Genomic DNA, 27,055 nt, shown 5'->3' on the forward strand with positions numbered 1-27,055 from the left:
TGTAGCCCAGGTGGCCTGGGCCGGCGGCTTCTCGCCCTCTCATCTTCCCCTTGGAGCTCCAGCCACCTCACCCCAGGCCTCTTCAACCTCCTGGAAGATTCCCGCTCTTTCTGTCCCTCACCACGCTTCCTTTGCCACCCGGGGGGTGCCTCCCCGAGCCCCCGACCGGCTCGTATGCCACGTTCGTTTCACACGCTTAGGGCACAAGGGGCATTTCCTTCTGGCACAGTCCGGGACCCTCCGTGCAGCTGTGTCACTGCCTGCGGGGTGCCCGTTCCCACTTTCGGAGCGTGCGCGCCCGCCGGCCCGGACCGCGGGCACCGCGCGCCCAGCAGGTGCACAAAAAAGCGAAGGGGCGGATGAACGGAGAAGCGTCTGCCGAGGCCGGTAGCGCTGGCCGGAGCCCGCCACCTCCCCGGGTCCTCGGGGCGCTGTCCGCGCCCCAGCGCGGCGCCGGAAGCGGCCAGGCCGGCCCCCTCCCCGCGGCGCCCGCGGCCTTATCTCGGCGTCTCGGGGCCCCGGGAAGAGACGCGGGCGCGCCTGGAGGGACGCGGCGGCATGGGCCCGCCGCCCCGGGGCGCGGGCCACCTGCCTCGCCGCCTGCTGCCGCTCCTGCTGCTGCTCGGCCTGGCCCGCTGCGCGACTGGAGCGCAGGGGGCCGACGGTGAGTACGCGCGGGAACGGGAGCGGGCGCGGCACCGGGGAACCGTGGCTCCTGGCCGGGCCTCCACGAGGATGGGTGCGCCCGGGAGGCTCCCCCGCCCCTGGGCCGGACCCCCCACGCGGAGCGCAGGTGGGGCAGCTCCGGCGGCGGAGGATCGGGAAGGCGGGGCTCGAAGAAGCAGGAGGGGCTCCCCGCCCGGGCTTCCCCGTCCCCGCCCCAGGGCCGCCGGGGAGACCTGTTCGAGGCAGGCCTTGCTCGCGCCCCCGAGGGACCTGAGGCGAGGTGGGGGCTGGGCGCTAGCGGCGCCCCGGGGTGAGCCACGCCCGGCGGGGCAGGGCGTTCCGGCTGGCCGCGCAGTCACGCTGCAGGCTCTGCCGTGGCTTTTGCAAGATAAATTCTAGATCCGAAGCAATTTTGTTTCTACCTGTTAATTTGTTCACCTTGATGAAGAACTAGACACTAATATGGTGAGAAAAAAAGTGTAGGAAAGTTTATAGGAAGAAAGTATTCATTAACTTAGTCAATAGATGGTCCTTGTTTCCCCGAGCAGGAGGCGAGGACATCTTGGTGCTGGGACTCATTGAGTTCATATTGTGGAGGAGACAGACAAGCGAATAACCCATTTCCAGGCAGTTGGAGTAGTTTTTTGCTTGTTCATTTGTTTTCCCCTCTACCCCATTCAAACGCAGGGTTCAGTGTAGTACTGAGACAAGGAAGGGGGGTGGCATTTGTCCAAAGAACTGTAAGAGAAGACAATGCCAAAGGAGCTTCGGGAAGGTGTGGGTGGTCAGAGGAGGGGAAGGTTACTTGTAGGTGGGGGAATCTGGTGGCATCATGGATGAGGTGACCCTTTAACCAGACTGTCAAGGATTGGTAGTATTTGGATACGGGAAGGTGAGGAAAAGGCATCTCAGCTCATAGCAGAGGGCACAGCGAGCGCTCCACAAATGCTACATGTAGAATGAATGAATTCCGGACAGAGGGGCTGGGACAGGAAGCACACCTGGGCACAAAAGCAAGGGGCCTGCAGATCAGATTGACTGGTATGTAGGAGATGGTTGGGAAGTGCGGGTGGAGAAGCAGATTGGATTTAACCAGAAGGCAGAGTGCCTTAACTGGCAGACCAAGGCGTTTAGACTTAGTTGTTTGTGGGAGGTGGGAAGCCATTGGAAGTCATTGCAGGTTTCTGCACAGGGAGTGATATGAAGAATGGCTATAAGGAAAGCCTCCGACTTCCTTAATAGAACTAAACACTGATGCTGAAGTGGATGGAAACTTCTATGTAAGGAAAAATGGGAGGTACTTTGCAGCTCAGACTCCTCTCCCCCCCAAAATTTTCTTAATCTTGGGACTTTTACCATCACTGGTGGGTGTTTCTGTTGATAGCTCAAGCTCCTGAAGTGGCCGTTTTTGTACTTCGGATGCTCTGGGAGGCTTTCTAGCTTCCTTCCCTAACTTGGTCTCCTCTGGCAGTGTACATAAAAGCTTGTGGATGCTTGGAGCCTATTTCAGAATCTTTTTTTTAAAGATTTTATTTATTTAGTTTTAGAGAGAGGGGAAAGGAGGGTGAGAGAGAGCTAGAAAAAATATTAATGTGAGACAGAAACATCGATCGATTGCCTCTCACACACACCCCAACTGGGGACTGAACACACACTCCAGGCATGTGCCCCGACCTGGAACTGAACCAGCAACCTTTTGCTTTGCAGGATGGTGCCCAACCAACTGAGCCACACCAGTCAGGACATGTATAATTTTTTAAATTGAATTTATTGGGGTGATATTGGTTAATAAAATTGTATCAGTTTCAGGTATGAATTCTGTAATACATCATCTGTATATTGCATTGTGCGTTCATCTCCCCAAGTTGTCTCTACCATCTCCATTTACCCCCCCCCTTTCCTACCTTCCCTAACCCCTCAGAATCTGTGTGAAGACCCTCTAGCCTAGGAAACTTCCCATTGTAGCCTCATCGAACTGTTGCGCTAAGATGGTTGAACAAAGCGACTCCCCTAGGTCATCCATCTTCAACTACTTACAGGCTGCGCGGTGAATTTGGGGAAATGGAAGTCAGGACTGCCTGGTTGAGCTGTCTCTCCTTATGCAGGCACTCCCCTTCATTTACAACCTTGGAGAACCTGATTTTATCATGGGCGGGTTTCCCTGCAGTGGACAGTGTGGGATATGACTGGAGGCCTAGAGCCATTCAGGAAGCTGTTGCAATAGCTGGCCTGGAGGTGCTGAGGACTGTCTCCACAGTGTGAGAGCAGGACTCAATGGAGGAGATAAGGGGGAAGTGGAACTCAAGGACCTAGTAATAGACATGAAGACGCAGGGAACAGGAGAGGAAAGATGGCAGTAAGGGTTGGGGGCGGGGTGACTTGGATCTGTGGCTCCATAGGAGGAGCAAAAATTTCGGAAGAAAGCTGCCTGGTTGTTTTAGATATCCTGAGCTGCCGATGTGAGGGCTTTCAGATGAAATCAATGGGGACTTAAGACCGTGGACAGTAGAGGTGCGCAGCTAATGTAAACTTGATGGTCTCTTGGAGCCTGTGGTTAGTAGGAGTAAGAGGGCCAAGGACAGATTCTTGGGGAAGATCAAGTGTAGATGGTAGATGCAGGTAGAGGAGAAAGAGCCACAGCCACTAGGGTAGGAAGAAGACTGAGTTAGCATCATCAAGGAAACCAGGGGAGGAGAAGTCGAGGGGGTGGAGATGGAGCAGAAGGCTTTGGATTCGGTGACTTGGGTCAGTGGGGAGCCAGTACCAGCAGGGCAGTGAGGGTGAGAGTCAGATGCAGGGGACTCTAGAGAGTACAGAGACCCCTGCCCCAGAGCGGCTGCTCTTTAAAGAAGTTAGAACGAAACAGAAGGTAGCATTCAGCGGGGCTAGCCACGTCAGTGCGAGAATATTTTTTTCTGAGGGTGTGAGGGAGTGAGACTCAGAACATTTTAGACTCAGGGGCATTGTTCAGTAGAGAGGGAGAAAATAAAGATGCAAAAATAAATGAGATATTTCATGGAGCAGGTCCAAAGGCAAAGTTGGTCTACAAGTAAAAAGCGTAGTCTCTGGAAGCCGATGGAAGGAAAAGAATGGAGAACTGCCCTTTCCTTCCCCGACAGCTATCTCCTTACAGCAACTTATTCCATAGCAAGAGGGTCAGCCACCATCACTTACATTTGTCAGAGACTCAAAGGCAGGCAAGGGAGTGCAAAAGCTTTATAGTGGAACAAGAGGGAAGGCCCTAGTTGGAGGTTGTTGGGATTGGGAAGCTGGAAGCAGCAAGAGTCCTGCATGATTGGTTAGGGGAACGGATTTGACTTTCTGTGATTGGTCCTAAGGTGGAATGCTGGAGGTGGTATGGGGAGCAAAAATTAGGGAAGCTGGGTGTTATTAATCAAGTCCTGACCATTCGGGACTGATTGCTACAGAGGTTGTGGTTTGACTTTCCTGGACTGATTGCTATAGACTATGGGTTATTATTAGATTATTTTTACTTAAGGTCTGGCCATCGTCCATTGATATATTCTCTTACTCAATTACATTGAATTGTTACGAAAGATGTTGCAGGGAGGAGAGAATGGGGCAACCAAAGTCAGATGGCCTGAGTGTGAGGGAAGTGTGGAAGCATAGTTGGTTGAGCAGGAGGGTGTTGGTTGGTGGCTGGGTGGGGTGTCAGGCCCTAAGGGAATAGAGAGGTTAGGAAGGGGAAGAATGGGTAGAACCAGTCAGTCCTGTTTCTTACTTCTCTGAGTGTGGGTGTGGCTGGGGGACTTGTTGGCTCAGGCCTGTCTGGGGTTTGGAAGGCCAGAAGGAGGATGGGCAGAGGCTTTGGAAACCTGGGAACAATCAATGGTGGAGAGGGTTGGGGAAGATGTTCCGTATGCAGTGCACCTGACTTTACTAATCATGCTTTTCATAGGCTTGATCTTCGCTCTGTTATCATGAATTACAGCAGCATTTTCACTCTTTAGAGTGGGGAAGAGCAGGAAAGAGGAAAAACAAAGGGAGTGGATTGTTTTGGAGTGACTTGCAGTTGCTCAAAGTAAGGGAACAGCATTAGAGCCCAGAAAGATCGCCACTGGGGCCTGTCTTCCACCTCCAGAGAGCTGGCCCCGGGCGCATCCTCAGTCTTCTAGTCAAATCCTAAAATGTGTTCCTAAGGTCTCCGTAGCCTCAGATAGCAAGTGGCCTATTGGCCTCAGCTCTGCAGGGGAGACAGAGTGAATGAAATGACAGACTTTTAAAAAAGTACACGGCCTGCTCAAGAACGAGATAGCCTGTTTGTGGGTGACATGTGGGACAGGAACCTCGGGTGTGGCCGAATATAGGGCTGCTTAACTCAAAACTCAAAAGCATTGAAATGGGGGCACTTAATGAGGGTTGGTTCCTGGTCTGGAGGTCAGGGGTGGGGACCCTGTTAACAGACTAAAGGGGTCCACTTGCCTTGATGCATCAAAGCCCAATCAAACTCAAATAGGTGTTTGCAGCCAAGAAAGTAAGGGTTTATTAATTGAGGAAATGGCACCAAACCTGGAGTCACAGGTAAGCTGGTGCTCAAAGATTTGGCTTCCCGATGGCTTCCAGGGGGTGGGTTATATAGAGGAAAACACATTAATCACAGTGGCTAAAGGAGTTGGGGTCGTGGTCTCTACTGGTTGGTTGGGGCCCGGGTAGGGGACAGTCAGCTGATCATTGTGCCAGGTCCTGATGTCAGCCATGGCTGTGGTTCAGTTTGGTTTCATGAGGGTGTGGTCGGCTTTCATGGACCTGGGGGCTGAAACACAACTGAAGTCAAGATGTTATCTGCTTGACTGCTTGACTACTTGATGGAAACTCAGTTTCTGTGGTTAACAGACTTCAGGTTTTGTTATTAAGACAGTGTGATATTGACCTGCATCTGACATCCTCAGGACTTAATGATTAAGGACGGGAGCGCGTGGACAGAGGCACAAAGGGTCACGTTTAGGAAGTGGAGTTTCTGCGCCGTTACAGCTCCACTGAAAGTCGATCTTGGTCAAACGGGAAACTGGACCAAAGTGGGCAAAAAGGTGGAAGGAAGCCGAGGGCCCTATAACCATTTTACGGGAGGAAAGGTTATGGGTTCTTGACAGGCAGTGCCAGCCTTGGGTTGGGCTGGGCTGGGAAGGGAAATACGGGATGGTCCACACTGCCCTGCAAGGGTTCCATTGCTTGGAGGAATAGAGGGCTCTCTTGTCTTGGAGGATTCTAAAGTAGAGGCTGTGTTTTTGCTTGTTTCCGTTAGGGATGCTGGAGAGGAGAGTTTCTCAGGTTCCTTCCCTCTCTGGAATTTGAGGCAGTCTCCTAAGAGCAATGCACCTTTACATCATGTTGTAGAAGACTGGAGATGCTTTCTCTGCCTGAGCTTGGTGTCCCCTTTGCTTATTTCCTCAGGTCACTTCACGTTTCCACATGTCCCTGTAAGTCTGAGCTCTAGGATCTCATGAAGGTTGTGCTGTGGACTTGGTTGGACTGTGAGTGGCTGGGGATTATATTAAGATTCAGACTTCAGCACTCCATTTGTGCTTTTGAACTACTTTCTTCCCTTGGCAGGGAAAATCCCTTCATTGTATTGTCAAAGTCCACCTGCTGTTATTTCAGAACTGCCTTTAAGTTGCTGCTTGGTATTGAAATCGGGAGCGAGAGGAGCTTGCTGACAGACGCCATCCATCCGAGGCGTGGGTTTACCTGGTGTGCGGTGGAGAGGAGGGGTCGGTGAGCAGCGCTGAACACCTGAGGAAGCTGAACTTCCTCTCTCTGAGTCTGGATGTGGGAGGGCAGGAAGCGATTACATAGAATAAGATATTATGGTCCCTAGAGTATTAACCCCATGAACAGCTAGGCATCTGTCCACACAAAAACGTTGCTTTTGGGGGGTTTTGCATCAATGCAGTTTTTTTTTTTTTATCACTCTCTTCATTGGTACAATTGGCTAGCTGCCATTTATTCATTAACAAAGGCTTGTTGAGTGGTTGTTACAATAATGTCTAACATGTTCTATTTGGTTTACATGTACTAACTCATTTTCTCTAATTCTCACAACCAGCAGACGAAGTAGGTTTGTCACTAACCGCACCTTACAGATTTGTAGGAAACTGAGGCACAGGGACTGTCCACGATCGCACAGCTAGCAAGTGGCCGAGCTAGGTCTATAGCCCAAGTCACCTCTCTCTGCACCGCTCTGACCAGTACCAGGCACTGCATCTTGTGTGACTTGTTTCCAACAATAATAACAGTATCTACGGGGAGAGATACAAATATTCATGTAAATGGTCTCCGTCTAGTGCTTTAGAGCTCATACGGCATTTATAATTCCCACTTAATCCTTGTATCACGACTTCCATGTCACACTAAACTGGGGGACTGACAGTTTAGGATCACAGAACCAGGGAATAAGAGGGAAGATGCCAACCTAGGTCTCATCCTCACTGTGCTGGATGTGGCTGAAACTGGCTCAGTCCCTGCAGAGTGGAGAGGGAAGCGAGTCGAGAGGGCAGCCTGGCTGGGGATACAATAATAATAATACCATACTTGTCAGCCGCTTCCTCCTTGATTTTGGAATCCCCACTCTCGTTTCTCTGCCAGTAATTCTAGGCATCCCTGGAGCGGGAGTTGGACTGGGGGTCGGGGGATGGGGGGGTGGGGGGGGGGGTCCCTCACCTCCGCAGTAGTTCCCTCGGTTACTGCATAGCAGCCACCTCCCTGCTCTCCTGAGCAGAGTCTGCTGATGACAGAACTGAAGTCATCCTTGACCTGGGTGTGAAACTGTCCGGACAAAAGTCCCCCTCACGTTATAGCAAACGGCACAGAGGCCTATCTGACGGCCTGGAGACTTCCTCTCCCTGGGGTATTCTCTGCCTCTGCGTCACACTGGCCCCAAAGCTGTGCTTTGCATCAATCTGGACTGGGTGAAAGGCAATCTGGACTGGGTGAAAGGCAATCTGGACTGGGTGAAAGGCGTTGTCAGTGTAGCATTTTCCTTCCCCCAGGGTCTGGCCCAAGTCCTGAGGCTGAGTTAGACTCGCAGCAGGACTCACAGGTGGTCTACCCGGGAGCTTGCTAGAAATGCAGGTTCTCGACCCTACCCCACCGCTACTGAATCAGAATCTCTGGGGATTGATTCTGCTTTAACAGGCTCTCCAGGGAGGGTGACCCACTGTCTTGATTGGCACCAAAATGAGGGGTTTCCCAGAACACAGGACTTTCAGTATTAAAACCAAGACGGGTTGGTCACCCTGTCTCCTGGTGATTCTTAATCTGGCTGCGGGCTGTTGAACAATGGACACTGTGTGTGGTCAGCAGCAGCCACCTCTCCCACCCCGCCTCCGCCTCCCACCTCCCACCTCCCACTTCTCTATCTTTGCATTTGGATTGTGCTCCCTGCCCTTTTCTTCAGGACAAGATTTTTTCCCCAAGAGGCTAGCTGCTTGGTCCTTCAAGCATTTAGTACTCAGAGGGCTGCCCGACAGGACCCTGCAGACGGTGCTCATTATGGCTGAATGAGGAGCTTCAGCAGAGGCCTTTCTTTGGAACCTCTTTCTCTCTCTCCTGCAGGGGGTCTGAGACGTCTCTGGGAGCCTGGCATGCATCTCTATTGCCAGCATGAGGAGCAGACATTTACTGAGCCAGACATAGCACGTACTGCCCTTGGGGTTACGTTCATGCTAAATTATCCTTAATGGGTCCTTACGACAGGTATCCTAAGGATGAAGTGTCAGAACACTTCAGGGGCCATTGAATCCTACTACTCAAATGTGTCCCCCATGAGAGCTTGGGAGAAATGTAATGCGAGTTTATAGGGCCCCCCACCCCCCGACCCACTGAATCAGAGCCTGCAGTCTAACAAGATCCTCAGGTAGTTTGAATGCATGTTTAAAATCTGAGAAGCCCAAAGCCCTTGTTCTAAAGGGCTAGATCAGAAGAAAAAAGCTAGACCCAGCGAGATTAGGTGATTTGCTAAAGGTCACACATGAATGGGACTCAGAGAGATTTAGGATCCAGTTCCCACTGTCAAGTCCAGAGCTTTCCTCTGTACCTGGCTGCCTTCCTACAGGGCCATATTTTGTTTGGTTCTATCTATTGAATGAACTTGAACTTAATTACATTTATTTAAAAATGCTTTAGATTCTGTCCTTCACTAATTCAGATGGGGCTTCCTTCAATTTATCTGAGTGGGTGGTGCTACTTTGCTTCTTAATTTCTTGTGTGTGTTTATTAGATTCACTTAGCAGTTATATGAAGCAATCATCTTCCATATGATATAAGTTTCTGGAACTGAAGGTACGTAAATGCTGCCATCTTTATAAAGGCAAGCATTCTGCATAAGGAAAAAAATCAAATATTTTACCATTTTTTGTTGATTTTATTAGATGGTATTTCTATCTACCGTTGTACTATACACGCGCGCTGGGCAAATGTTCGCCATTTTGTGGTTGGTCACAGCTGGGTCTGTGGACTTGACCTGGGATCCATTATTTTAAAATTACTTCCAAAATTTTGGTTGCGTGTGATGGTGCGTTGACAGTGTCCCCGTGGAACTGTTTTAAATATTATGTGTAGCCCTGGCTGGTGTGGCTCAGTGGATTGAGTGCGGGCCTGCGAACCAAAGGGTCTCAGGTTTGATTCCCAGTCAGTGCGAATGCCAGGGTTGTGGGCCAGGTACCCAGTAGGGGGCACATGAGAGGCAACCACACATTGATGTTTCTCTCCCTCTCTTTCTCCCTCCCTTTCTCTCTCTCTAAAAACAAATAAAATCTTTAAAAAATATTATGTGTTAAAATGTCAAAATGCTTACTTACATATGTTTAACCCATATTGTTGAACATTTAGGTGAGGGGCTCACTATCACTTCAGCTTTGTCTGTTGCTCCTATTCTCAGGAGCATTTCTGGTCCATTCCCCCCACGTGGTAAAAGTCTGTCGGACGCCGGGGTTAGTGAGGGATCTGGGCATCTAACCACTCCTCAGACATGTTTTCGAGCAATGCCCTGAACTTCCAGGCCTATACCCTATGCTTGCCTTCTGAGTTACTCAGTGACTGCAGTTCCTGAGCTTTTCGGGGTTGCTTTTTAGTTCTTCCTCTTTCTCAGGCAAGTCCCATATGTCCACTTCTCTCATCTCCTGAAATATTGGTGACATCCTTTATCTGCTATCATCTTGCCTCCGGGGATGTATACTTTCCTAGTCCTCGATGTCTTCTGGAGGGGTGGGGTGCGGTTGAGAGTATATTAATTCTGTGGTATGTAACCGGAAGTCTTTCATTTGTAATTTTAAAAATGTTTTACATATTTTCTGTTATAAGGCCCTTCTTATTCCAAAGTTTGTACATGCTCTTTTTTCTTTACCCCCTTACTTGAGTTTTGACTACTTTACTGGTCTTTATGATGTACTGACTTTGGGGACAGTTTTTAAAAAATGAATTTGAATATATTTTCTAACTTTTAACATTTTAAAATTTTTTACTAATTCTTAACTCCTCATAAACCTCTATTTTATTTCTTCATCTCTTTTTAAGCTTCCTGCATTAAAATTCTAGTTTTTTCCCCCCTTGGCTCCCTGCTTTTCTTTCTCTCTTTTAAAGCATAAAGACATGTAAAAGTCAAATTTCCTGGAGTAGGTAAGTTCTTACATTTGTTAGTAAACATATCAATTTTGATAATTCTCTTTGTCCCAAGACTTATTTAGGAAAGTGTTCTATAGTTTTGAGTTAGTTTTCTTTTGGGGCCACTAGTCTTATGTTTTATTTTATAGTTTTATCAGATTAATAATGGTAGTCAGATATCAGATAGTATGACTTTGACAATTTCTCCTTTTACTTTATGGTCTAGGTATAATAAATTTTAAAAATATTCCATGGTTCATTTGGTACTAGGAATAAGTAGTGGTTTGTCTCATTTCTGTGTTGTCTTTTCTTTAAAAAAAAAAAAAAAATGAAGCCAGCCTGGTTAAGAGCACTGAGAAGTCTCCCGGTCTCAGCTGGGCTCGTGGCCACAGCAGCCCAAGGGCTGCGTCTACGTTACCAGGAGAGCCACAGGGCCGGGACGGAGATGAAATTCCATGCCAAAAGCTTCTCCTTGCTGGCCACTCCTGAAATTACAGACGCCGGGAGTGCAACACGATCCTCTCTAGCCTCTGCTAGAAATTCGTGTTTGATCTCGGGCCGTGTAGCACCATCTGGTCATTTGGGTGTTTCAGGAGTTTTAGCTCCACACACTTTTGCTGCTTATCTAAGTAACTGGGAGCTGGTCATCCTGCTGGGACCTGGCTGTTCTCTCATTGACATTGTGCACATATTCACTTTTTCCCTGAAAGGGAAACGGATGGGGTAAGAGAGAAGTTTTTCTCCCTTCCAGTTGCTTTTTGAGTTGTAGCAAGTAGGATCACAGGTTGCTTTACCCAGCTGGTTAATAAAAATAGATGGAATGTTTACACTGTGTAAATCATGACATATGGGCAAGTGACACAGTCCCTGTCCTTGAGAAGCTCATTCATAATCCCAAGCTGGGAAGACACAGCTGGAACAGAATAGAATGACACATTGACATGGTTGATAGGGGAACATACAGGTGTTAGGGGAGCACAGAGGAAGATACATTTAGTTTTCTCCAAGAATGGACAAATGGGGAAGGCGGTAGGGAAAAGATGATGTTTAAATTGGGTCTTGAAATCGGAACAGGTGCTAACTGGTCAGAGGTGGAGGGAGAGACATTCTAATTGGAGGGAACATCGTGATGATGGCGTGGAGTATGAGTGGACAGCACATACGGGAAAGACTAGGCGGCCTCCTGACCAGAGGGCACCGCCTGTGTTTCGGACTTGGGAACAAGGAAGCTGGAGGAGTGAGCCTGGAATCAGACTGCTGAGAGCCTCGGTCGCCAAGTAGAGGAATCTGCGCTTGACTCTGTTGGCAATGAGCACTCACTGTAGGGTTTTAAGGACGGGATCAGATCCTTTTTAACGTTGGTATTTAAATTTTGGTTCTCCATTATACATGTTTACTACCCGAAAAGTGGTTTGTCTGGAGGAGGTGATTGACGTTTTCTTTTCCTGATATGTACAGTTGGTGATTCAGGTTTAGACATCTGTGCCACTTGCCATGAACATGCCACCTGCAAGCAACGGGAAGGGAAGAGGATGTGCATTTGCAAGTATGGATTTGTGGGCAACGGGAGGACTCAGTGTATTGGTGAGTTCCGACTCCTGTCTTATGTGAAAAAGTTGAACAAACAAACAAACTTCTCTAGTGTTTAAGAGTTGAGGTCCTTGGGGAGAAAACACTGTTTTTTTTCCCCCCTGTTTTTATTACAAGAAGTTTTGTCAATTATAACAAGTCTTTGTTTTAGTGTTTGGACATAGCCTGTCTCTAGTGTTTCCAAGGAAGTACTCCTCTTATTAGAGGTCATTGAACTTGAATCTCTGAAGATTCTCTGGTCTAACACAGATTTGAAATCTAATTCAAGTCTTGAGTTGAACTGAGCGACTCGTCGATATTGAGTTTCTCAATTTCTCTGGTTGTTTGGATATAAAGCTATTTATATTAAAGTATCATGAGTACAGTTCAATTCTCAGTCAGGGCACATGCCTGGTTTGCGGGCCAGGTCCCCAGGAGTTGGCGCTCGAGAGGCAACCACACTTGATGTTTCTCTCCCTCTTCCTTCTCCCTCCCTTCCCTTCTCTCTAAAAATAAATAAGTAGAAATCTTGAAAGATAAAATACGGTGAGTAAAAACAAAAGACAATTGTCAGACTTTTTGGCTAATTGATGAAACATTGTTGCTTCGAGTCTTATGTCTGCCAGCATCCATCCTCCACATTTTTTTTGTGGTTATGACCTTTTGGAGTCTTGGGTGACTTAAAAAATATAAAGACCTTTGGGCCAGAAGCATCTGAGATCATTTTTTGCCTCTTGGTATCTACCATGCCATGAGGGTCAGACAATATCCTGGTTCAAGCCCAATTCAGAGAGCAGGAGAGTATCACAGCAACTTTGTAATAATGAATGTTACTGTAATAACCGGTTCCTCCCAGCAACCTTGCTATATACAGTAGAAACATTGATAGTTTTGCCTTGAGGTTGTGGACTGACAGTGTACATAACTTTGTTGTGATATCTTTTTTTTTTCAGTCCTCACCCAAGGATATGTTTATTGATTTGAGAGAGAGAGAGAAACAGAGAGAAACATTGATGTGAGAGAGAAACGTTGATCGGTTGCCTCTTGTACACTCCTTTTGGTGTATGGGAGATGCTCCAACCAATTGAGCCCCCCACCAGGGCTCTTGTGATATCTTTGTATTTTTTGTCTTCCTTAAAAAACAACAAGAAGAACCCAGTTGTAAGTTCAAAAGCCACATTCTACTTCACAGATACAAGCTGTCCCAGTCACACACCGTTGCCAATTCCTGCAGGCTGGACTTGAGCCTTCTTTGATTCTCTCTCTAGGATTCTGCCCATGACAGGTGTGGCTGCCCAGCAGTCGAAGGTTCCTGAGGGAACTTCTTTCGTCCTTCTCCTCCACCGATTGCTAGTAGGGGCTTGGCAATGCCGTTGGAATTGAGGACCATGGATAATCCATCCTTTCCTCCTCCCTCCCCAAATGAGGGCCTCCTCCCAGGAAAACTCCCTGCCCCCTCGATTGCTTTTTGACTTCTGAACAACACAAACTTCTCCTAATGGCAGGAGGGGGCTTTATGAATTTAGGTGCTGCTTGCTTCCAAACACTAGACACTGCACTTTCCAGTACGTGGCCTGCCGACACCATGCCAGTGATCTCAGGTGAGGCTATACCTGTGCCAGAGGTGCTATGACATGGCATTACGCCAAGGGGATAACAATCTGAGAATCTGCTGCAAGCCCCTCTGGAGAAGCCTGCCATGGGGGAGAGACATGCCTCAGAGACAGTGGCAGAAACGGCGAAGGACAGGAATGACCCATTGGGGGGCAGCCGGACTTGTGTCTGAAACCCCCATGCAGTGCTCAGTCAGCTGGGCTGGACGCTTGGCCTGGCTGTGTGCCCTCTGTCTCTCTAAGTGCTCAGGCAGGTCTCACCACAGGCAGTTTTAACGATGAATCACAGGCCAGGTTCCATTAAATTTTAACAAAGGTAATATAAGAAAAATGAAAGAAACAACCGACATCAGATTTTTTTGGGGGGAGTACTTTTTATTTTTGAGGATATGTTTGTGTTTTTTAGAGAGAGAAGAAAGGAGAGGAGAGAAACATCAGTGTGCATCGATTGTTGCCTCCCACACACACCCCGACCAGGGATTGAACCCGCAAACTTTTGGTGCACAGGACGATATCCAACCGCCTGAGCCACCAGCCAGGGCTTGGGGGAGTGCTTTCCAGTCAGCAGGAATTGAGCGCTATTGTGAGAGGCCACGGAACTGCTTCGAGGAACCAATGCTGTAATAAATCACCAAATAACAAACAAACAGAAAAACTGTGGTTCACAAGTTAATGGTTCCACCCCCACCCCCAAAAACAAAAACTTCAAACCAGTAGCTGGATAGATCAGCTCTAAAAAGACTCATAAGAAATTGATCACAGGAATTTCCTCTGAGGGTAGAGGCAAGGGAAGAATTTGGCCACTGCCTGTTTTTATAGAGTTTTATTAGAACACAGCATTGCTCTTAAAAAAAAAAAAAAAAAGATTTTATTTATTTATTTATTTTTAGAGAGAGGTAAAGGGAGGGAGAAAGAAAGGGAGAGAAATATCAGTGTGTGGTTGCCTCTTGCACACCCCCTACTGGAGACCTGGCCCACAATCCAGGCTTGTGCCCTGACTGGGAATTGAACTGGTGACCCTTTGGTTTGCAGGCCAGTGCTCAATCCACTGAGCCACACCAGCCAAGACAGCATTGTTTTTTGTGTTTTTTTTTTTAACCTATTGTCTACGGCCATTTTGGGCTCCAGAAGCATGGCGGAGCAGTGGTTACCAGAGACCAAAGGCTGGCCCTTTACAGCGAAAGTTTGCTGACTCCTGGGCCAGAGGACAGAGAGGGGAGGAAGGTTTACTTTCATTTTGCATCTATATCAAATTATTGAATTAAAAATACTCAAGGCAGGCTTCTGTGGACTCATCAGGCAACCCATATTCCAGTTCTGCCTCACTGGGTGACTAATATTATTCACTGGGTCATTGAGGAGCTGTTCCTGCCACCATATGAGCCCTGCTCCCGGATGAGGCTTCAGCGCTAATGCCATTGTGTTTCCCGGTAACGCAGAAGTAACAATTTTCCCAGTTAATCACGACATGTAAAACCATCCTCCTCTGGCTTTCATGAAAAAAAGCAAGAAGAATGGCTGAGCCCAGAGAGTGGCATTTCTGCCAGATATGTTCCCCTAGGCCTACAATAAGATCTTTCCAAACGTGGGAAAGTTCAAAAAGAATCATCTGCTCCCAGTCTTCAAGTAAGATGGCTTTCCAGACACAGATGTCGGGTTTCTCTTGTGGCGTCATACCCACCAAGCCCGTAACTCAGAGGGGCACGTCTGCTGTAGTCCGAGAAGCACAGCGACAGGACAGAGGCTGGGGAAGTAGGTCACAGAATGTTGATTCCACAGCACAGGAGAATGGTGGGGGTTTACCCTGTGTGGGCTGACAGCCTGCCCCGGGCGCTGTCTCGGTGTCTTGACAGATAAAAACGAGTGCCAGTTGGGGGCCACGGTGGTCTGTGGGAACCACACATCTTGCCACAACACGCTTGGAGGCTTCTATTGCATTTGCCTCGAAGGATATCGAGCCACCAACAACAACAAGACGTTCATCCCCAACGACGGCACCTTTTGCACAGGTACTCACGAAGGGGGCTGCCATGATGGCGACTTGGCGATGGGGGGACCGTGTCTGGGGGTGCGGAGGAGGGGCAGGGCAGGGCAGGGCTGGGACAGGGTGTGATGGCAGGGAGGGGCTCTCCTGTAAGAATGTCTGTGAGGGAGAATTAGACATGGCCTGAGTGTTAGTTAATATTGGAGAATTATGGTTAATTTTGTTAGATGGGATAATGGTACTGAGGTGTTTAGGAGAATATTCTTATTTTGAGGTGTGTAGGGGTGTTATTACAAAGTATCCAGTGTTACTGCATCTGTAAGGTACTTTAAATGGCAAAATGTGAACAGTTGTTGAACCTTGGGGGTGTGGGTCTATGGGGGTTCACTGTAATATTCTCTTCTTTGTTCTGTGTGTTTGATCATTTTTACAGCAAATAGCAAGGAGGGATTCTCAGAGATGGTGTGCTATCTGCAGGTTCCTGTAACACGGTGGGGTGTTTGTTCTTGGAGTGACCGGCACTCACCAGCTCTGTGCATACTGCCGGCTAGGGGCCCGGGGCTGGGCACTGTGATGTGGGCTGCGGGAGGTCCGAGAGCCGCTCCTCTCCTGTTGGAGGTGTGGGCTCACCTCCCTCAAGGACTAAGCTGAGAGATGAGTGTAACTTTTCAGACCATAGCAGCTTGGACGGTCAGACTTCTGGGCATATGTTGGTCATGAAATCAAGGGGTGGGCAAAACCCTCCTAATTTTCAGTGGCCCCTGTACTATCTGAACTCTACTTATAGCATGTCATGGTCATACAGCTCTTGGGTTTTCTTAGAAAATCTTTGAACACTAATGAAGAGGAAAGGCAGGAAGAGACTGCTGATTCTAAGATGGGTTTATACAGACTTAATGACTCTGCTTAAAAGCTTTGCTATATTTAAAGGTTTTCAGGGAAAAGAAAGGGAGAGGAGAACATGGTCTGTCTTCTTACTCACCAAGATGCTCTGATTTCTTCTCCCTCTTGACCTGTACCATGGTTAAGGCCCCTCCAAGGGTCCACTTGATTTATTCTTGGCATGAATGAGCACATTCCTTCCGAGAAGAGATTTTATAATATCCTGTTGTTTTAGGCAGCAAATTACTTGCCATACGATTGCAGAAGTACAATGTTGCAGGATTAAATTAGGTGGGTTTTTTTTTTAAAGGTACCATTAAAAAAATAAAGCCTACAAGAAGATGATCTGGTGTTCAGTTAATTCAGTACATACTTCCCACGCTCTTCTATCCTAGTGGTGCAGACATAGAAGGGGATGCAGACAGTTGATTTCAGAATGAAGTGTTCCTGATAGTTAGGTCAGCAAAGGGGGCTTAGTGGAAACCAGAATCCGCAGGGACACGTACCTTGGAAGTGGGAAAGGGATTGAGGAACTCTCTGGAGGACGTGATACCTGAAATAGTGTTTTCAAGGCTGTGGGAGTTTTCGAGAAAAAAGCTTTGTAACTATGTCACTACAGTTTGCAAGGATGCATTCTACTTTTCAAAAGCTAGAAAGAAGAAAAAAAATTTCGCAAGGGTCACCCTATTAGATGTCTGCCTGGTAAGAACCAGTCTTCCTGGAATAAAATCCTGATCTGGGCCCTGCTTCTATTCTACTTCTTGTAATTATTTAGTGACCTTTTCTTTAAAAAAAAATTGAGATGTAATTTACATGCCATAAAATTTACCCTTTTGAAGTATACAGTTCAGTGGTTTTTAGTATATTCCCAAAGTTGAGCAGCCGTCCCCACTATCAAATGTTATAACATCTCCATTCCCCCAGAAAGAAGCCCCATGTCCATTGGCGATCATTCATTCACATGACCTTTCCTCTTGAGGTCTCCAGCTATCGCTTTCTGAAAGCTAAGGGATTGCTTTTCTTGATGACACTGAGGTTTTTTGTTTTTGTTTTTTTATCACAGTTGCCACAGAAACATCAGTGGACTTTAGCTGGGGCACAGGCTTAGCACGTTTTGGGGTATCAGCAGTTAGTCAGTGTTTGCCTGGAACCAAAGGATGTCAATCAATTATGAGGAATCCTGAGACCTGATGTTCCTCATACTGTACAGAGTTCACGTCAAGTTCAGGAGCTGGTTGCACATAGGTCTCTTTGGATGTCACCAAGGGTAGATGAGGAATGGGTGCAGGGGTTCTAGTGTAGGGGTTCCTGGTCTGGAGAACCTGCAGATGTTCTAGCCCCAGGGCTGCCCCTTGTGTGACTCCTGGGGGTCATGGAAACTTCGCCATGTGCCGAAACCCAAAGGAATAAGCTCTGGGGCCCTTCCAGTGCGACAGTGCTTTGACTCACGCGGGCCGAGAGTAGGTGGAAAGAAATGAGACTGCTGTGGAAATCAGGCCTTATCTATGTCCTGGGGCTTGAGCAAGTAAGAAGCAAGAGTAAAGTGTGGGGGATGTTAACCTGCAGGGGAACCCACAGGGGCCCCCTCATTCCCTGAAGGGGCAATGGTGCCTTAGTCAAGGCCTCTGACATTTTTGGGGCAGAGCTTTGGTACTTTTGATTCAAAATTCATGACCTGAACACTTAAGATCATTACATTTTATTGAATGTAAATTATAACTGTGTTTGAAAATACTAGAGATAGATAAAATACAATTCATTGTAAATTAAATATCCAGAATTTATTATATGGCTGTACTATGCTACTTAACTGATTTTTCCTACTGGGAATGTTTCTCTAGGGTTGGTTTTGTTTGTTGTTTGTTTGGTTTTTGCTATTGTAAGAAATGCTGAAGGTATATCTTGTGCTTAGAGCCTTACAAATAATGATCGCCTTTTACACATTTCAAAAAAATGTTTTCTGTGTCAAAGGTACACATTTTGATACATAGTGCCAGATCGGCTTCCAGAAAGTTCATAGCAATATTCTCCCTGACTACTCATTTCACGAAGGTGTTCAATTTTTCACATCCTTGCCAGCACTGGGTAATAGTAATAAATGATGTGAGTTTAACAATCCTGATTTTGAATGGGTATGTGTATTTTTCTCTACTGTGGCTTAGCTGAATTTGGCATTTGAGGAAGGAAGGGGACAGGAAAAAAGTTTACTTTCCAAGTCGTGAGGGAGTAATTTTTGTCTCCTCTTACTGTGGTGGAGTTGGGAGCATCTAGTTCTTAGGCAGCATATGGAGAAAAGTTGGCCCTGCGAGCATTTGCATGAACTTGAGAGTTCTTGAATGTGTTTTTCTTATCGGGTCTATTCTGTCTTCACATTTTCCAGATTTCTCAAGACAAGGGCTTGTGTTCAACGGGGTATTCACAGGCTACCTTCTTTTTAAACCTTTGCCTCCTCGGCCCTCCTGTCCCAGTGCAGGGTCCCCCAGATGGACTTTTCTGTTTCTAACTGGGAGCATTCAAGTCCAATGGAACAAGTCAGGTGGCCACGCCCCAGGCCCCGGTAGCAATGCTCATGGTCACGCTTAGGCGCAGGTATGAAGGAGTGGCTTGTGCTCCAGGGAGATATGAGTCAGTAGAGAGAGACTCGTTCATGTATTAGCTAACATTCTCAGGACCTACAGTCTGCCAGACACTGGGCTAAGTGCTTTCCACATGTTTTATTTAATCCCCACAAAAAACCCTGCTATAATTAGCTTCATTGTGCAGTAGTTTAGAAAGGTTAAGGAACAGACATTAGTGTGTCTAGTAAGCAGCAGGATCAGTTCTCAAACCTGGGTCTTCCTGACTTTCAAACCCATGCTGTTCGTTGAAAGGGCTAAATATAGAACACCGGGCCCCTGGGGCCAGGTCAGAGTGTCCTGCTCAGGTTAGCTACTATCTAGTAAGAAATTGTTCCGGCTGTGTATGAAGTTTAATAATTCAATGTATTGAATAGGACACAGTGAATTTTCCCCCTCAATTAGTTAAGTATGTTAATAAGGCGGCTTAGAACATTTTTTCTTCACAATCAAACATCTGTAACCTTGGAGACCCCATGGAATTTACCAGTACGTGGAGAAGTTGTTCCGAGAGGCTTAATGGGTTTATACAGCCGAGATTCTAGACTGGGTTAGAAAAGGGATGGTTTTCGGGCATAAGAGGTAGTAGGGGATTGAAAGTCAAAATTATGTCATACCCATCTCAATGAGACATAGTAGACAAATCTAGACTTTGTTAAGGCAATTGATGATATTTCTGACACTCTCTGTGGACAGGGAGTTATCGATCGGATGTTCATGCAATCAGATTGTCATGGGAGAGACGGCAGACGTAGTGGTCAAGAGCATGGCCTCCAGAGCCAGACACCCACCCGGCTTCCAATCCTGGCATCCCACTACTCACCTTTGTGACTTCAGTCCGGTTATCCAACCGGTCCAGGCTTCAGTTCCCTTATCTGTCAAGGGGGGAGAGGCATAGCATCTGCCTCCCAGGTTTTTCTGAGGACTAAGTAAGATAGAAATAATCAGTAATAAATAATGAGGGGTTAGAACAGTGCCTAGTATGTGTAAGATGCTGAGCAGAAATAGTTATTCACAATCACTATGACAATTATTTTTATTAGGTTGCTGAATGAGCACAAAGCAAACTGATCAGGGGCTGTGGTGACCCATGCAGAGCTGATCACTATCTGGGACCTCGAGCTATTTTCCAGACCACTGCTGCCTAGCCACATTTTTTGCCCTATAGTTACTTATGTGGCTCATTTTTAGAACTCTATCAAAAAAAAACCCCCAAAACACTGCTTCCCACTATCTTTTGAGGAGTCTGGAGCAGGTGGACAGGCTGGAAAATATGTGTCAAAGCTATACATACATACTTTACAAATCCCTCAGTGAGATAAAGCTTTTATCAAGATTTTTAGAAGGATGGATCAAATCTAGAAACACATGTATTCTGTCGTGTTGAAAGCATCTCTGAAGTTTGTCCTAGACTGAGATCCAATTTATTTTCCGCTATTTGTATTTCATGCATCCTTCTTAACAATTGCCAAAAGCATCACGATCTTCTTGTCAGCAATGGTTTAACCGTCAGTTTCACTGGTTTCATCTCTCACCCCTCTTCGTTGTGTTTAATTATGTCTTCCTCTTGCCATTATTCTGATGTTGTTCACTGACTTCAGTATTTGCTCAAAACCTTTTTCAGAAAAAAAATGTCAGCGGTAAGAGTTCTGAGACCATTCATGTTCCGAAAGGTCATCCCTTTGTTTTCCTAGAGCACGGTGTTTTGCTCCATTTTCCTTAGAACCCTGTCTGCATGAGTCCATTGCGGCCCAGCAGTCACTGTGTCAGACAGCAAGTCCCGGGTCAGACGAGTTCTCTCTTCCCCATCGACCGCCACTCCTTTCTCTTGGGAGGTTTATAGAAGTTCCCCTTATTCCATGAAGTTCAGAATGACTTTCATTTTTCAGTATTCATGCCTGTCCGTTGTAAAGGCTATTTGGATTTGGACACATAAGCGGAGGGATTTTTAAAATACTAATTGTTGCACATTCTCTATTCTCTTCTGCAGTTCCTCCGAAATGAATACTGATGGTTGCCAAGTGGAATGAGGATGGGAAAAAAGGACATAGTATAAAAAGTATAATCTAAAAAAATTAAATGGATATTGAGTATTTTGGATTGGTCCTCATATCATTGTTTCATCCTATATTCTATCTCATGTAATTTCTTTTTCTATGTGTTTTTGGAGAATCCTCAAGTTGGAATCTGCATGTTTATTTTTTGGTATTGGTTGATTATTATCAGTCCTATTATTCAGTGTCTCTATTGATTGAGTTTTTATTTTTGGCATTTGTATTTTGTTTTTAATGTAAAAGACCTCTTTTTTAATTAATAGTTTTCTCTTAATGTTGTTTGGGCTTATGTGTCTCTTTACATGTCAAAACTGTCCTAATTAGCTCTGGCTGGTGTGGTTCAGTGGATTGAGTGCTGCCCTGAGAACCCAAGGATCACCATGGGGAGGAAAGGTGGCTGATGGCTCAAAGGAGGAGGGCCAGGAGCCTTTTCCTCAATGGGCTTTTATTAGGTTCATTTTGCACAGGAATACAGGTAAAGCTCATCAATCATTGTCAGGCAGTAAGGGTCAAACAATAGATAACATATAAAGAACTTTGAGGGCTTATTCTGAGTCAGGGTCAGTTAGTTAAAGGGCTATAAAACGTTGGGAAACAAACTCATTTCAGGCTTGGACCCTTATCATTTCAGCTGAGGGTATAAACAAAGCAGGTTTCACAGGATTTTATGCATTCTTTCTTAGGTCTGATGCCCTGGGGAACCTGCCCTTTCCAGCACATGACTGCACCGCCCTCTGTCATTGTTTCAGGCTTAAGTCAGGCAGGGGAAGTAAGGCAGCCAAGAGATTAGGAGACTTCTTGCAGACAGAATGAAGACTCAGGCTATGTCAAAGCCGAAGGGTGAGGGTCCATCACCCCGCCTTTTTCTATAGCCCCCTGAGTCCTTCCTTGTGGACTTGTCTTAGGTCCTTCCTCCCTTGAGGAATCTTACCCGTCATTGGCTAACTGGTCAGGCTCAGGGCCAAGCAGGGGGAAGTAAAAGGGGCAGAGGCGGAGCCCCTGCCAGGGAGATAAGCTTTGTCTCCTTAGTGGTTTATGGTCCCAAGGTCTCTGACTCAGCCTTAGCCATGGGGGTTACAGCTTCTGAAACCAGGCAGGGCGGTTCCCAACAGGCCAGGTCTCTGACTGGGGGCATGCAAGAGGCAACTGATGGATTGATGTTTCTCTGCCCCTCGTTCTCCCACACTTCTCCTTTCTCTGAAAATGAATAAAATCTTCTTTTAGAAACTGTCTTAATTATCTATTACTACATGGCTCTAGTCTCCCTCCACCCCTGCCCTCTTAAATTTAGTGGCTTAAGACAACAATTATTTGTCACAATTCCATGGCTGGGTAGCTTTGTCACTTGTGCAAATACATCCATCTGGGGGCTGGGCAGGGCTGGTAGGTAAGAGAAGGCCTCTCTCACATGTCTAGGTCCCTGTTGCAGACGATCAGCCAGGCACCTACGTTCTCCTCCAGGTGGCCTCTCTCTTCCCATGGGGTCTCATCTTTTAGGGCCTCTCTCCCAAGTCCAATAGCCTGGATTTCCTTATAGCATGGCCACTGGCATCTAAGAGAGGGAAAGAGGAAGCTTTCAGGTGTCTTCAAAGTTAGGTCCAGAGCAGGAACGGTGTTACTTACTTCTGCCCCATTCCATTGGCCAAAGCAATTCCCAAGGCCAGCCCGAGGGGAGTGGAGATGGATTCCACTCTTGACAGGAGGAGTGGCATGCGAGAAAGGGAGAGGAAGAATTGTTGCCAGCCATCTCTGAAGACAGTCTCCCACAAAGAGTTCCCCGAAGTTAGCTGTAGTACAAGTGTAGGCTGATCAGAATTGGTAGCTTGTGTGGGCTCCTTCAGCAATTGAGTGAATTACCAGTTCCCAAGCAAAGATCAGTGGTTGATGAGGTTTTCATTGGTCCAAGACCAAAAACAACAACAACAACAAAAAAAACCCAAACAAAGAAAAAGGACAAAATAGTGAATTTCAATAAAATTACGTTAAATTTCAAAGGATTCTGAGATCATTTTCTTTCTTCTTTTATGAAATTATGGTGTTAGTAATTTTTTGGGAAAAAAAGTTTTTATCTGGCAAAATAAAATATTGGCCACCTTATAAATAGACCTTCCAAAATCACTGGTCTTTGAAATCCCAGGGTCTGGGAGCAGCCAGACTTCCTGCAGTCACGCTGCGCCCTGTGCACTCCCCGCAGTGGTCTCTGCACAAGTCCTGGGAAACGCCCCACTTCACTTAAGGTACTTCTATTCTCCGAGTGAAATTGGTGGGTGGCTCTGAGTTTTGTTGTCTAAGCCAGTTTGGGGGTGGGGGGTGAGGGGCTGCTAACTAGCCGAGAGGATTCTTTTTCAGACTCTGAATTACTGTGTGTTTTTCTTGCCCCTGTACCTGCTACTTCTCATAATTCTCAGTCAAGGGGGAAGGTCTGCCAAGAAGCATGTCGTATTCTTCTTGAAGCCTGTTTTAAGCCCTTGTTTTCTTGGTAAAATTAGTAAGATCCTCCTGAATGATCCCCTTACTACCTGTCTTACTATCCTATGTTCATTTTTGAAAGCATTTTTCACTCTTGTCTAAATTGTTTTGTATTTGGAGCTCTTCAGATATTTTTAGTATGAGGTTGAGGCCATCCATATTTTATAGTAATGGAATTTTTCTAGCATACTTTTTTGGTTCATCTTATTTGGTGTCAGAGAGTTGGTGATGGTCGTTGGTTTTTGTAAACCCCCATAACAAGGTCACAAGTACTCACTGAGCACCTCTTACTGAAGGATATACAGGAAGACCCCTTCAGGGCAGAAATAAAATTCATGATACAATTGCAAGCGAATGCACCCATCTGTTAAGTGTAGACGGAGGATGTGAAAAATGGCTGTCATAATGTCGCATTCCCGCACCCCACACACCTTTTTTTCCTTTTTCTGTTTTTTCTCTCCCTCTAATGTTTGGGATGGGTCTCCAGACATAGATGAGTGTGAGGTTTCCGGCCTGTGTAGGCAAGGAGGACGGTGTGTGAACACTCATGGGAGCTTCGAATGCTACTGTATGGACGGATACTTGCCAAAGAGTGGGCCCGAGCCTTTCCATCCGGCCAGAGACGCCACGTCATGCACAGGTGGGCCTCTGCCGAAGGATGCAGCCTGGGACAGTGGGCTGCTGTTGCTGGTGACTTTGTCCCGCCCTGAGCCTGTGTCTGTGGGTCTGTGTTGGGGATTATTAGTTCCTTTGCACATTTATTCCATCTGTGAAATAAGCAAACGACAGCATAATCAAGATAGAAGGGACTGTATTAAAAAGCTAAAGTTAGTAAACTTTAGGGATTTCTAGCAGTTAATAGATACTCTGATATTAACCATTATGTGAGCTTGTAAACACAGCTGATCTGATAAGGACCAGCTTCTCAAAAGTGACCCTGAAAATTATAAAGGCATCTATATCTTAAGGTCCTTTGCAATGCAACTTTTTCCCTTCATTGGACTAAGCTTCTCTTTAGTTAGTCCAATGAGGGTATAAGTTAGTGAGGGTTGATGGCCAAATTCTTTCAGCTTTGTGCATGTATAGCTGCCATTACCGATGGAAAGTCAGAAGATGGAATACAGATAGTCTTTGGAAACGTGCCCAGAAGTCATGTGGAAATGAACCGTTCTATTTAAAACATGGCTGGGGTCTATGTGTGTAGGGAGGGGGAATGGGGTAGGGGGAGAGAGATTCTAGATTTTGAAAATTCATATTCGCATGGTGATGAGTTTGACATTAATTTATTTTCAGAAATAGACTGCGGAACCCCGCCCGAGGTCCCAGATGCCTATATTGTAGGCAATTATACTTCCACTCTTGGCAGCCAGGTCCGTTACACTTGCAAAGAAGGATTTTTCAGTGGCCCCGAAGATACAGTTTCAAGCTGCACAGCCTCGGGCACATGGGAGTCCCCCAGATTAAAGTGCCAAGGTGAGTTTTCAAAAGGTTCAGGTTCACAGCTATACCACGTTGAGATTTTCATATTTCTCTCTTAAATTTCTTTTGGGGGTGGTGAATGCATTAAGTAAACCCAATACATTCCCCACTTTTTTTTCCTAATAGGTTTTCAGTTGATTCTCGGGTTTTTCAGGAATAGTGCCCTATCATCTGCAAATAATGATAATTCCATCTTTTGTTTTTCAACACTTAAAAAAAGTTATGTTTTTCTGTTGATCGATCACTTGGCTGGTGCTTTCCAGAGCAAACATTTAAATAGCAGTGCTGACTTTGAATATTCTTGTCTTATTCCCGACTTTCATGGCAATGGTTTAGGGTTTCATTATTCATTCATGAACTTGGCTTTTGATGTGGTGTATATATCTCCTTGTATTCTTATGTGCACTGACATAGCGCTGTGTGCCCGGTGCTGTTCTCAGCACTTTATATATTGACTCGTTCAGTCCTGACAGTGTCCTCACGAGAAAACTGAGGCATGCGGAGTTAATTTGTTCAAGGTTGTACAAAGAGTGGTAGAGGTGAAATTTGAACTCAGGCATTCTAGTTTCAGAGGTTGTATTCTTAATCACATTGGTACACGACTGTTTTTATGATCATGTTGACTTTTGGTTTGTTTTCTCCTTTTGAAATTACAGTGTTAGTAGTTGTTTGGAAAAAAGTTGTCTTTTAAAAAAATTAAATTTATTGGGGTGACATTGGTTAACATTGGTTACGTAGGTTTCAAGTGTACATTTCTGTGGTAGATGACCTGTATATTGCATTATGTGTCCACCATCCAAAGCCAAATCATCTTCCGTCACCATATATTTGGCTTCCTGTACCCTTTCCTACCCCCAGGCTTCTTTGCTCTGGTAGCTACCACACTGTTGTCTGTGCCTATGAGTTTGTTTAATGTCCTACATATGAGTGAAATCATATGCTTCTTAGCTTTTTCCGACTGACTTTGTTTCACTTAGCATGATATTCTCAAGGTCCAGCCATGTTGTTGCAAATGGCAGTATTTCATCTCTTCTTATGGCCGAGTAGTAGACCACGGTACCTGCATACCACTCCTCCTTTATCCAGTCCTCTGTTGAGGAGGCAATTTGGTTGTTCCCATGTCTTGGCCATTGGAGTTGTTTTCTACTTTGGCTTTCTCTCTCTTCACTTACTAGTTTTGGGCTATATATACATAATCTTAGGAAACATTCATTTGTTCTCATTTTACTAGGATTTTTAAATATCAGAAATGTTATTTTTTACAAGTCTTTTAGGCATGTATTAAGGTGATCATATATATATTTTCTCCTTTTAATCAGTCACATGAGGGATTATATTATTAGATTTCTTGAATGATCAATAGTAACTGCTGGAATGGATTCTTCTGGGGTTTTGTGTGTTTTATTTTTTTAATGTAGATTATATTTGTTAAATTTTACTTAGAATTCTTGTATTGATATTCATAAATGAGATTGGTCTATTTTCTGTTCTTTGTCATCTATATGGGTTTGGTATCAATGTTATTCTGAATTTAAAAAAAAAGAATGTGAAAGAATTTATTTTTTCTTTTCTAGAAAATAATATAAATAGAATTTTAAAAGATTTGGGAGATTTCATCTGGAAAACTACCTGGATATGGTACTTTTGGAGAGGTAGCCCAATTGTTTTTTTAATTTATAAATTCTCTACTTAATGGGCTATTTTTAATCCTTTTTGGTATCCATTTTGATAATTTACATATTCTTAAAAATCACCTATTTCATCCAGATTTTTAAATTTCTTGTACAGAGAAATATAAAGCACTCACACTTTTAATTTTTTGAAGTTCTATTTATTTATAATTATTTATAAGAGTGAAATATTGGAAACAATTCCAAATGTTTATCAATAGGAAACTGGTTAAATAAATTATGGCATATATATAAAATGGAATATTATATAGTCATAAAAGTTATGTTGACAAAGAATATTTATCGACATAGGTAAGTATTAATAGTATATTGCTAAGTTGAAACTGAATAATGTCATCTTACTTTTGAAATAGTTCGGGTAGGCTTATGAAGAAGTGTAGAAGACTATGCATCAAAATGTTAGCAGTGGTCATTT

At 45.5% G+C, this 27,055-nt stretch overlaps 1 protein-coding gene across 4 annotated transcripts in view; it reads left to right on the top strand.

Annotated features, from left to right (window-relative positions):
• Nucleotides 1-251: 251 nt before the first annotated feature.
• SUSD1 (sushi domain containing 1) overlaps nucleotides 252-27,055 on the top strand; it is a 143,595-nt gene continuing 116,791 nt past the window's right edge. For 2 of the 4 annotated variants that reach the window (XM_053921788.2, XM_053921794.2), the window contains exons 1-5: nucleotides 256-664; nucleotides 11,743-11,868; nucleotides 15,320-15,475; nucleotides 23,958-24,110; nucleotides 24,764-24,943. In XM_053921788.2, coding sequence (XP_053777763.1) covers nucleotides 559-664; nucleotides 11,743-11,868; nucleotides 15,320-15,475; nucleotides 23,958-24,110; nucleotides 24,764-24,943 — 721 coding nt within the window. In that variant the 5' untranslated portion in view covers nucleotides 256-558. Of the gene's footprint in view, nucleotides 665-11,742; nucleotides 11,869-15,319; nucleotides 15,476-23,957; nucleotides 24,111-24,763; nucleotides 24,944-27,055 lie in introns of all 4 variants that reach the window. The other 2 variants (XM_053921782.1, XR_008426530.1) reach the window with 2 other exon arrangements.

This window comes from Desmodus rotundus, chromosome 1 (assembly GCF_022682495.2).
Source record: "Desmodus rotundus isolate HL8 chromosome 1, HLdesRot8A.1, whole genome shotgun sequence".
In the NCBI taxonomy this organism is placed as follows: domain Eukaryota; kingdom Metazoa; phylum Chordata; class Mammalia; order Chiroptera; family Phyllostomidae; genus Desmodus; species Desmodus rotundus.